Raw genomic sequence first — 12,107 nt, 5'->3', positions numbered from 1 at the left:
CTCAGGCCAACGTTAACGAGGAAAGCTGCACAACATGCGCGAAGGCCGTAAAATAGCGAATAAACATAACTAGCACGCATTTACTGTGCACCACACGAGCTGCACTGCGTTGCAAGAGAAAGATCAGCGCTCCGTTTTTTTACTGCTTACTACAAGAGAGGCATGTAATGTCAATGATGGAGTCGTTTTGAATGCCGTCAGGATGATAACGAATCCTAGTTCGGAGATTAAGCAACACGGAGAACAATCCCCGATAGCTCATCAGGTTGAAATCCCAAGAGCTAAATTCTATGGCAAAGGCCGCACGCAAAGCGGTAGCAGAAAAGAGACTATTAAAATAACTAATAAAAAACACTGAGCAATGCCTCTCTGATCAGTGATCATAATACCGTCGACAGATATTTGTGAAACTGAAGTGCCCCGTTTATTTATTTTGGTATTTATTTGTTTAAGTTCTAAGATATCCCCGAATGGGCGCTAACTTAAAGGAGGCGGGCGCGGTGTGAACGCTTTTGCGCAAAGGAGTAATGCGCATAGAGAAAGCAGGAACACGATGACAAAATGAGGAAGTATAGAAAAGTGTAGTGGCATATAACTACAGCACATGTTACATAGTTTCGATCTCAACTTCTGACCTGGCTTCTGCTGAATGAAGAAATACGCGCTTGAATATGCATTTTCGCAACTGCTGGCTCTGAAGGCTCTTTATCGTGTTTTCTAATGTACCCTTAACGTATATCCCATGTTTTTGAAAACTCACATTATTGTCGCCATTTAGTGGACACGCAAGTGCGCCACATTGACAGTAATCCAGATAAAGGTACAACAATCCAGCGTGCTCTATTTTTCTGACTCAGACTCCACAAGCGTGCCGAGCGACGGCAGCGCCGCAGCAACGGAGCACGCTAGCACGAAGGTTCGACTCGTCGAGGGAATGCCGATCGCCGGATTCTGCGAGGAATGGGCCGTTCGCGCCGCGCTGCGTTACCAGCCACGCGACGACGACGTGTTCGTGGTGGCCTACCCCAAGTCCGGCACCACGTGGGTGCACTATTTGACGAGGCGGTTGCTGCACCGGGGACACGAGAGCCCGGCGGAGAGCGCGATGCAGTGCATGCTGAGCTCTATCATTGGCTACACCGGCAGCGACACGTCGCCCGGCGCTGTGATCAAGTCGCACCTACCTTTCGGCAAGACACCGTTTTCGGAGAAAGCCAGGTAAAGGGCGGTACACCACGTGGGCTTCTCGTCTCATATAATGAATCCATAATTGTTAGCGAACACGCACTAAATACTATACAGAACGACACAGGACGACATTGTGTGGCCTGGAGTGTGTGTTCGCTGGTATAATGGATTCATCGAGTCAATACCGAGTAGCCTAGCTCAATGCATTAGCGAGTTCTCGTCTTACCGCGTTACAAGCTGGCAGGAACACTGCCGCGAAGGCTTCACGAGACCCGTGCTTCTAGTGATATGCGCGCTCAAATCACACAAACCCGCGTAAATGGCGAAGCGCCGAGTTGTAGCCAAACTTCGCATTGCAGTAACAGTGCATGCGGGCTGGAGTGATATTGTTTTGGCACGATGTTTGGTGGCAGGCAAAATTTTGCAGCAGGATTAGCCGGCAAACGTTCCTTTCCTGCGTCATTGGCTTTAATGCCATAAACACACGAAAGCAATTCCTTAAAGGGGCTGTCTACCGCTCGGAAAAGGTTTTCTGATTGTGGTGAAAATGAGTAGATCGTTCGTCACGTCGGCGGCAACGAGCATGCTTTTGTCCCATAATAAAGGAATTATATTTTTAATTTGATGTTGAAAATCGTGAAAGAATGACTGCTAGCGTCACCCAACTGCGATGTGGTTCAATCTACTGGTAGGACAGGAAATCCTCTCGCAGGTAGACTCATTTCGCTTAAAAACAAACATGTATAACCTAAAATTGTATTTTACGCACTTGAGGCAGCTTTCGGTTACGTCAGAGAGTAATTTTTTGCCTTTTTTTCCTCACGCGTCTAAAACGGCGCCCGGTGGCGCTGCTTGCGGCGCCGCCTTCGATTTCGTCTGCTTCAACTCATGCGCTATTTCATGCGGCCCTCCGCGCTGGTCGTACCGTGCCGCTGTATTGCTGTTAGGATGTCTCACATGTGCTGCGCTGAGAATGCGTGCATTTATAGTCTCCTTTTGATGAATCAACTTGGCTTGGATGGCGGCAGCAGTGCTAAAATAAGCGCATAGATTGCGATTACAGCAAGAGAAGTGTTCTGTAATCGTATAATGAGGCTTGATTTAACCGCTAGCGCGCTGACAACGACTGTTACATTCATAACATTAGTATTCAGCGAAAATAATGTAATCCTACAGAAATCACATGTGCTTTCGGTTTTAATTTTTACCGGCAGGGAATAGAAAGGGAATAGAACCCATCTGCAGGACAACATGTATAGCCGACATGGACAAGTCTACACATTAAGAAAATTCCGGCTTTGCGAGAATTTCATGCCAAACAAGCATTTGGGTGGTCACGCGATGCACCTTCTAAGGGGCCACTCCGGATGCTGACAATCGCTAGAAATAAGATGACGACATTCCAATGCCGCCTAGAAACAGCGTTTTAGAGAAGGCAGCAACTTACAACAAAACTCTACGCTAACGGATTTCCTTGGATAATTTCAAAGGAGATTCCGCGCTCGTCAGTCCCGCTGGTCACCCACCTTCGGAGAGTTGAATGGTCTGGAGTTTTTTAACATCGAAGTTGTTATAGCCGGCCGCAAAATGTTCATGGTCACCAGAAAACTATCATAATCAACTGGTATGTGCCACAGAAGTTTGAAGTTTTGAAGTTTGGGTTTATTTTTCCACACAAAGTACAGCACTTGGGCAAATCCCACTACTCAGCGCTGGTCCACTAAAGGTGAAGAAGGCAACAGTTAGGCCAAGAAATGGCAGCGAAGCGACGGCGGCGAGCCATAAGAAGACAGGAAAATATAGACAAAGGAAGAAAGAAAGAGAGATAAAGAAAGCGATAGAAAGAAGTAGAACGAGAAAAATAGACAGAAATAAAGGGAATAAACACATAAAAACATAGACAGACGTAGAAAGAGATAGAAAAAAACAGAGAGGTAGACAGAAAGAAAGCTGGAGAAACATTAGGAGAAACAAAGGTAGAAAGAGCGAGAAAGAGAAATAGATAAAGAAATCAATAAATAGAAAGAAAAAGATACAAGGAAGGCCACCCAACTGCGCTCTTCCTTCAGGCTTGGCACCACTAGTAAGAAGCTGCCATGATTATATTCTTAGGCGGACTTTAACTGTGAATTCGCTCTACCAGTCTACCATGTCCGTGATGCTGAATCCTCCTTGCCACATTTTTTAGGAGCGGTAAGCGAAATATACAAAATGTTTCTTTCTGAAGTCGAGCTTATGTGAAGAAGCGGAGAAACGAGAAGCTATTATTAAAGGGAAGGACAGCTGTTCAGAGCATCGACGCAGGTAGCTCCGGTGATGTGAAGATTGGGTTGCGAGTTGCACAAACAGAATACTATTTCGTTCAGTAAACGAGATATTACGCGTAATTTATCGCCGAAAATGGCACTTGGCACCCGACATGGGAGAAATATGCACCAAGTAGTACACCATATCACGTAGCCTTGCATTACAGTACGCGGTTCTTGGACAATCAGGTTAAAATGTTAAGACGCGATACTTGTTTTTGTAACTTACCAATATGATTATAAAAATCGCGCTTCTTCCACGTGACTCAATCAAACGGCGCTCACGTGCTTTCGGCGCATTCCTGATTGCGATAGGAATGAGTATTGCCGTCGTCCACTGTGATGTGGACAAGCGTGGTTTTGTCTTAGATATGTTCGCTTCGCTTGAACAGTGACAGAAGGGCAGTGAGTGGAAGCCGCGGCGTCGGCGTAGGCTGAGCCTAGAAGTGCACCTTGGTGATGCCTAGGTGCACGCTGCAACGACGCCTCTGTTTCATCAAGAGACACAGATCTCGATGGCTATGCTTTTGCTAAATGCATCTGGCGGAAGCTGTTCGAAAGCCGGAGACGCGTCACAGACACCACAATGTGGGTTTCACTTTCTATGAAAAAAAAATTGATTTTAAGAATTTGAGAAACGCGAGAATTATTGCAGCAGATTTTTGTATTCGGAAGTGTCCGAGAAAGTGAGCATGCAAATGCGAAAGCTATTTCAACGAAAGCGAGTCTTCATTCTGTTTTCTCAATTCGCGAAGCAGGATATCAGTGATGCTTTCAATTTTAAACGTTGTTGGAGTCGATAATGCTGCCTTTCGCGCGATCGCTCGAATAGAAAAACCTCGCTTTTTGGATCAACAAGCGCTTCTGGGAAGTAACTACTGCAATTTCAAACACTGCCCAGCGTGACTTTTTTATCATTAAATGAGGCTCCTTAAAAAATTGGTTGTTAGTTTTTTAACGCTGTCTTTATCACTGCGCTTGTATTATGGACACAGAAAGACTGCGAATTTAGTATTTCGGCGTGTGTACCCACTAAGAATCACTATTATGGTTTCTGTGCCGCAGCAGCCGATTCGATTGAACTGTGGACAGCATCACGTAGGTTATGGGAAGTTTCGTGATACACCGATTTTAGGAACACATACCCCAATACCGTATCGCTCATTGTCCCTTCAGGTACGTCTACGTGTTGCGAAATCCCTACGACTGTTGCGTGTGGTACTACCACCAACGAGCCGGGCTGCCCAACTCACCCGCAGTTAGCTTCGACGAATTTTTGGAGGACTTCATCGAGGGTAAAGTGCCCTTCGGCGACTACTTCGATCACCTGGCTGCCTGGTTTCCGGAGAGGTCGAGGCCGAACGTCATCTGCGTACCCTACGAACAGCTTAAGGCGGACGTTCGTTCTGGGATCCTCCGGATTGCCGACTTCCTTGGCCGAGAGATCGGAGATGCTTTACACAGCGATGACGGAGCACTCGAGGGAATTATTCAGGTGGGTCGCTGAAAGACTTCGCGATAGAACAAGTGCTCACGGATTGAAACAGGGCAATTTAGGGCTAAGTAACGAATGTACTTTCGTTTCCACCGTCTACAGTTCGTGTCATAGCGGCGTAATTTCGACTCGAACGCGTAGATCAAATCCAACATTATCTTTAGAGACGAAATTTGTCACGACGCGACGTAGTTATTTTGGGCAATTGCGCATACCAATCGTTAAACTAAAAAAAAAAATTTGATGTCCTGTTTGAATCCGCGAGTGCTGTGCTTCCTTGTCGTACAGATTCTTTGTATTTCTCCGTGAAGTCGAGGAAGCAATCTAGTGCCAGTACGACTCCTATGCACCTGCGCTACTGAAAACCGCTGTTCCCTCTCTCTTTTTCTGTATACCTCTAACTTTCGAACTCCCCCATCTCGTTGTACAGTGTAAGGTAGCATATCCAGTCTTTATAGACTGGTTAACACCCCTGCCTTTTCTCTCTCTCCTGTTCCTTCCTTCCTTCCATTTTAGAGAGACCGCTTGCACGTTACTGTTTGTGAGCGCTTTCAATACACAAGCGTCCAGGCGTCGGATTCGCTTTGAATTACATCAGTTTATTGGAGAGCTTCGCGGGTTTACGTCGCGCCGGCTTGAAGGACTTGGTAATTATAATTTAGTAAAGTTAACAACAAGCACGGTTTGTTGCCAGCTTCTCCACGACCCTAATCGGTTTAATGAAGGAAGCACCGTCATTTTTCAAAGCTGAGATATGTATCAGTTTGCAAACATACGCGAGGTTGTCACTTGAATACAAAAAGAATGAATAAAGGGCAACATCTGTAGCGTAGTTCGGCGAATACACCGTACATCATACATAGTTCGACAAAAAGATTATCAGAAAGCAGGCATTGCATGAAATTCGCGTATGCTTTTCTGTCTGCGTATACTGACTTCACATATAGCACGTGACGCCAGCAGGCAGAATTAAAGTGTCCACACTCGTCGTCATGGCTAGGAGCGGCGCTGATTAACACTGCATGGTTTAAAATGCATAGACATACCCGATAAAGTGTACGGCAGGATGACCGCCGCCATAGCTCAATGCCTCGCTTGAGGAGAAGCAAGCAAGCTGTGGAGTCTGTATGTGTTGGCTAGGGCGTTCGCGTGTGTTTCCAATTCTCCTCGATGACGTAAGGCCTCCCAGACTACTGAGGCCGTGAATGAGTTGACGCACTCGGAGTGAACGAAGAACAGTCCCAGAAGACAAAGACGACTTCACCCTTCCGCGTTGAGGTTTAACTGGGCTGCGTAGCCACTGACGTGGAATCGACCGTTTATTTACGAGGCAAATTGCCAGAATAGAAGACAACTAAACGTAGCTTTACAACTCAAGGGCCTCATCATCTGAGCGTAACTCAAAAATGTTTTGCATTGGTTGAACCAAGCGTCGAGATGAGACAATGATCGTTACTCGAAAAAATTCAGGCCGACACAGGGCGTTATCTCGCTAAAAATTTATTTCATTTATATTCTTTGCACTTGTTGAACAGCCCATTTCTGGACCTTCATATATGTTAGGAGTGAAATCAACAGAGGGCTTAGAATGGCTAAGTTGGTAACATGGCGATCGCAGATTTGGCAATAGAGAAGTGGAACTCCCGTATTCCGTATAGAAACGGCGAAAGAAATACTGAGTTATGGAGCTCCCTGTATAGGCTTCGGCTAAGAGAGTTTCCTAGCCGTCACTCATAAATATATATTGAGACCATACCCTGTATAATGAATAAAAAATTGGGCGATCCTTAAGCTTCGCCTTGAAAAGTTGAACGCGACAGCGATAGTCGCACGTGCGCAAACACACACACACACACACACACACACACACACACACACACACACACACACACACATACATATATATATATATATATATATATATATATATATATATATATATATATATATATATATATATATATATAGAGAGAGAGAGAGAGAGACCGCTTATAACGCTTCTTCGCTTCTTGGTGGAGACCTAAACTGTGCAGCAAGGAAAGCCAGAGTGCAAACGCCCTCCAGCTACTACCTTTGCTTGCATCTACCTCGAAATTTCGCTCACGGCCAACGCTGCTTTTTCGCTCACAACCGAAGACGCCGACGCCGCCTATACCGGAATTTCTGCGAAACGAGCTCTCTAACGCTATCGCGTTGATAAGCAGATGTGCCACTTCCGTTGGACTTTGCTGGCGCTTGTCGAGAGTACTAGCACGAAGCGCTTTTTTACACTGTCGTCTTATGGTTAAAGGCTGAAACAAAAACAACGAGCAAAGGATGCCCAGGTGAAAATAAAGCATCGAGTAGAAACATACGACACGTGAAACTGCATGTATGGCTCGCATAATGAAAGAGACAAACGCTCGAGTATACAAACGTACTCAAGAAAGCAACGTTGATTATGTCCCGCGAAATCCATGATTGTGCAGCAGATGCGTTCTCATTTTAACGATGCTCTGGGCTTTTTGGCCCTCAAACTGCACCGTTAGCGGTTTCCCATGAACCGTATGTGGCTATAGCAACCGCGCCGAGCGAGCGTGCTCGGCGCTCGGAGTCCACGTTCGCATCGTGTTGTGTTTACTGTGCAGTCACGGAGAGTGGCCTGGGAACTCGAGTTACGGCGGCCGGGTCGGCCGGGTGTTGTAAACACAGCCGACGGGGCGAAGCCGTGACAAACTGGCTGTTTACTTGCGCCAGCCAGAGAGACGGATCAGCAGGCCAGAATTGCGGAAGCCGAAAAGAGACGGCGGAGACTGCTTGCGTCGCTGCAGGGTCGGGGGATGCTTGTCTGGAGTCGCCGGTGGTTTCCATCGTCGTCGCAGCCAGGAAAATGATTGTAAAAATTTCGATAGTCCGTGGTCACCAATTTGTAGACGTCCAGGGCGTTGGTTGCGCGATGATATTGCGTGTTCACAAGTAAAGAAAGACAAAGGCACGTCTACAATAAGAACTCGTATATTTAAGCAAAAGCGCTGCGAGGCGAACGAGGCAGCAGCGACGGGGCGACTGGCGTAGCTTCGGCCCGGCGGCTGTGTTTACAACACCCGGCCGACCCGGCCGCCGTAACTCGAGTTCCCAGGCCACTCTCCGTGACTGCACAGTAAACACAACACGATGCGAACGTGGACTCCGAGCGCCGAGCACGCTCGCTCGGCGCGGTTGCTATATGGCTTTCCAAGCATGGCGCACATCCCAAGGTGGCACCGACCAATGTATTTAAAAAATGCTGTGGGTAGAGGAAATGCGCCCTAATTTGATTAATTATGTTGCTTCGAGTAAAGATGTTTGCTGCTGCAAAGTCAATAACGTTAATTATGATACCCTCAAAGTCCGAAAAGAGAGAAGAAAAAATGCTATATATATATATATGTATAACGAAGCTGAAAAACGTTCCTAAATAAGCAGATTTGTTGTGAACAGTGAGAATACTAAATTCTAGAAATTATACAAACACAAAGCCAGGTCAGTGGTTCTAATGATGCAGTGCTAACAACGAACTGGTAGGATATGTTACGAGGGTTATTCAAAAAGTAGGGACCGTTTGCCAATACTTAAATATTTACAATTCACAATAAAGATTTATTTGTGCAGCGCAATCCGTTAATTCTTCGCGAATGTACTGAAGTTATTGTCCTGGCTCAGTGGTCGTCTGCTTGTCGGGGAATGCAAACGACGTCTGCGAAAATCGTTGTTTCCGCCTCTTGTGAAGTGCGAGCTGTAATTCGATTTTTGCATCGAAAATGATCATCAGCTTCTCAAATATTTGGGGAGTTGTGCCTAGTTTATGGACCTGAAGTGATGAGTGAAGACAATGTCAGAAAATGGTGTCGAGACTTCACAAATGGCAACACAAATGTGCACGACGAAGAGCGGAGTGGCAGGCCCAGAATTCGGAGCAATGAAACTGTCCAACATGTGGGCCGATGATTGCCATTAGATCGACGACGGACATTTAGTAGTTTGTCGGATGAATTTCCTCTTGTCGGTCGCACTACAATTGGCGTGACTGTAAGTGAAGAGCTTGGATATCACAAAGAGTGTGCAAGGTGGGTACCAAAAATGCTTACGGACCAACTCAAACAGCAAAGAATTCCGAGGCGGCGAACTTCAATGCAGAGGGTCTAAAGAAACTGGTGCAGCGGTACAAAAAGTGCTTAGAATTTAGCGGTGATTATTTAGAAAAGTGAAGTAGGTTTGTACTAAGCTAATCCCGCCAATAAATTTTTTTAGGAACGAATATTTATTTTTTGGGGACCAAACGGCCCTTACTTTTTGAATAGCCCTCGTACAAAGCATTGTTCAACGATGTCACGAGCATATTATTAACAACTATTCTTAGTCCATCAGCTTCAAAATTGAATTCTAAATCATTTAATCTGCGTGGAACGTAGGAGTAATTCGGTTTTATGGAATGGAATGCCAACCATATGAGCACGGTTTGAACGGCGCGATACACAACGGGAAGGCTGTATTAGCTAATTGTTCTGGTGTGGAACACGATAAAGTTTGTCAATGAGCCGTAAACAAAGCATCGTAAGACAAGCAGCAAATGTAAGTTGAGGCATGTTTTCATTAAGTTGATACTCGCAATTCGACTGTATTCATCATATATATCGCAAAAGACCCTTTCGCAAGATCACCTTGGTCTTGAAAGGCCAAGCAGTATTTGGGTAGACTCGCTACTTGGTACCCGACTCTGCCGAGCCAGATCACCTGTACAATGTAATCTGTTCTTCGAGCAACTAAATGTATCGCGACGCCACGCTTAACCGAGTGCTAGGTTGTGGCTACTCTCCCACATTCCACAATATTGAACACAATATTTAAGGAGGCTGACGCAGCAATCACTCGTCCTGTATTCTCTATTCTGTGTGTCCGTTTTATACTACTACGAACACATGAGTGTTCATAACAACTAGCCAAGCTTTACTCGTTAAGCCTGTGCTTTTAAAAGCTCAAGAGAAAGAATCTCAGACGATGGTATCTACAGCATGCCGTCTTATTCTACTTTTCGATCTTTCAGACAACGTCGCCGGACGTCATGAGAAAGCATTTCTCTGAAGCACGAGAAGCGCTGCTCACCTCCCCGAATGATAAAAAGAAAGCTGAAGTAGCTGCCGCGTTCCGAGCACGGGGCCATCGGGCACCAGCGGCTGGTGCGGACAACGGGGACAAGGCCAAACTGTACAGGCTCGTGCGCAAAGCGACCGTTGGCGACTGGAAGAACCACTTCTCGGAGGCTCAGGCGGAGCGCATGAAATCCAACATGGAGTCCAAGATGCTGTCCAAAATGGCGGATCATCGAGAAGCTGTTGTTGCTCTGTGGAACAATCTCAATTTGCCGTAGCTCATGACGAATCCTTGTGCCTAGCCCAGAGAAGCGTGCTTGCCACTTTGTCGCTTGCCTCTGTGTATTATTGCGATAACAATACTTAATGCGCAAGCCATTCTCACGAACGGTTTCCTTTTACTTTCGACCAATTTACGCGTTTGCTTGTAAGCGGGTGCAGTCATGTATGATGGTGATGGATATTTTCGCTACGGGAAGTGAGGTTGTTCATACAAAAATCTAGGAAACAGTGAGTGATGAAAATATCTCTGGGGGCGTTACAGTTCGGCGTAGAAGGTGCCATCATTTATGAAGTTCAAATAACGGACTCGCTAAGCTCATTCAACCAATGTGCACACTTTTTATTTTGTCAATAAGTTCTAATAAGCGCTGCCTGAACGAAAACGCATTCTTTTGGCGTTTTGTGTTCAATTCCTTAAAGGAGACCGAAGCTGTCAAAAAATAGCTGCTATATATCGAAACGCCGGTCGCAGCGCCATATCGTTGACTATATAAGCTTTCCTTCTTGGTGGGTTTTTGGCACAACAAAGGCCTAAGTTGAATCCCTCAGCGGTGCACACAGCGCTGAAGGTGTTGATATCCATCTCCTTCCAAACCATGCCATGCGCGCCTTCTTAGTTTATGCTTCCAGGTACTCTGGAATAAAATCAATATTACGTGCTGTGTGAAAGCGAAAGAAGCGAATAAGCATGTATAAATGAGTGCTCTTGAAACACAAGACCTGTAGCAAATGCCAAAATTTTAAAGATATCCCTTAAATATGCGTCTGATCGTTTGCGCGATGAATATTCAAGGTGAGAATACACCGTTCGTATTGTTCAGGATATAACGACCTGTAATATTATGCTGGCCGCAAGAGGCAGTATTTCGCTACTCGAAAAGAATTGCTCGTAGAGATGGACACTAATATGGTAATCACTAAAAATGCCTGTTTTACCGGTCGATAATATTGGTTTCATTCACAGTGCGTGCGAGCGATATCTTCTGAAAGGAAACAACGTGTTGTAGCACGCATTTGGCGAGCACTGGATCGACGTCGAAAAACGGCATGGGATAAGTATACATAGTGAATTTACAGCGCGAAAAAAAACGAGAGAGAAAAGAAGAAATACTACACCGGACAAGCGCTGACTGCCAACTGCAACATTTGTTGCGCATAACCCATGCTTAAATAACATCGCTGCGTACCACGTGAACATGAGGGGGCGAAAAGGTAAAAAACGTATTACAAAAAACCAAACAAACAGAAAGTGTAGTAACTATCATCGTATGCCCAGATAGTCTATCTCTTTTTGAATTAAGCTGATTGAGGCCTGAGCAACGCACACATCTGACAGCTTATATGCGCAGCCTCCACGAATTGCCGCTGCGTCTGCCCCCTGTGTCGATACAGAATGGCCGTGTTACCAAATAAATTCACACAACCACAATCGCGACAGTGCAGCGATAGGTGCGAGCTAGCTTGGCCTTTTAGGGAATTATTGTGCTCACGCAGACGCACATTAATGCAGCGCCCCGTCTGCCCAATATACACACGGTCACACGAAAGTGGAATCGAGTACACTGCGGACACTGAGGGATAAGTATATATTGTCCTTACCGAAATTTTTTTTTTTCATTATTACGCTGCAATTTACGAACTGTAGTCACTGAGTGCGTAGTACATATCCTCCAGAAACAGTGTGTCTATGGCACCCACTGAGTGTCATATGGCTGAGTGTCCTAGGCA

General features: G+C 45.7%; 1 protein-coding gene across 1 annotated transcript; it reads left to right on the top strand.

The window, feature by feature from the left end:
• The first annotated feature begins 756 nt into the window (after nt 1–756).
• Nucleotides 757–10,762, top strand: LOC119373453 (sulfotransferase 2B1). The gene is made up of 3 exons (XM_037643479.1): nt 757–1,218; nt 4,671–4,989; nt 10,052–10,762. The coding sequence occupies exons 1-3, from the start codon at nt 935–937 to the stop codon at nt 10,373–10,375; spliced, it is 927 nt and encodes a 308-aa protein (XP_037499407.1). The 5' UTR covers nt 757–934; the 3' UTR covers nt 10,376–10,762.
• The last annotated feature ends 1,345 nt before the right edge of the window (nt 10,763–12,107 follow it).

This window comes from Rhipicephalus sanguineus, chromosome 11 (assembly GCF_013339695.2).
Source record: "Rhipicephalus sanguineus isolate Rsan-2018 chromosome 11, BIME_Rsan_1.4, whole genome shotgun sequence".
Classification (NCBI taxonomy): domain Eukaryota; kingdom Metazoa; phylum Arthropoda; class Arachnida; order Ixodida; family Ixodidae; genus Rhipicephalus; species Rhipicephalus sanguineus.
This window is presented reverse-complemented; position numbering and strand designations above follow the sequence as displayed.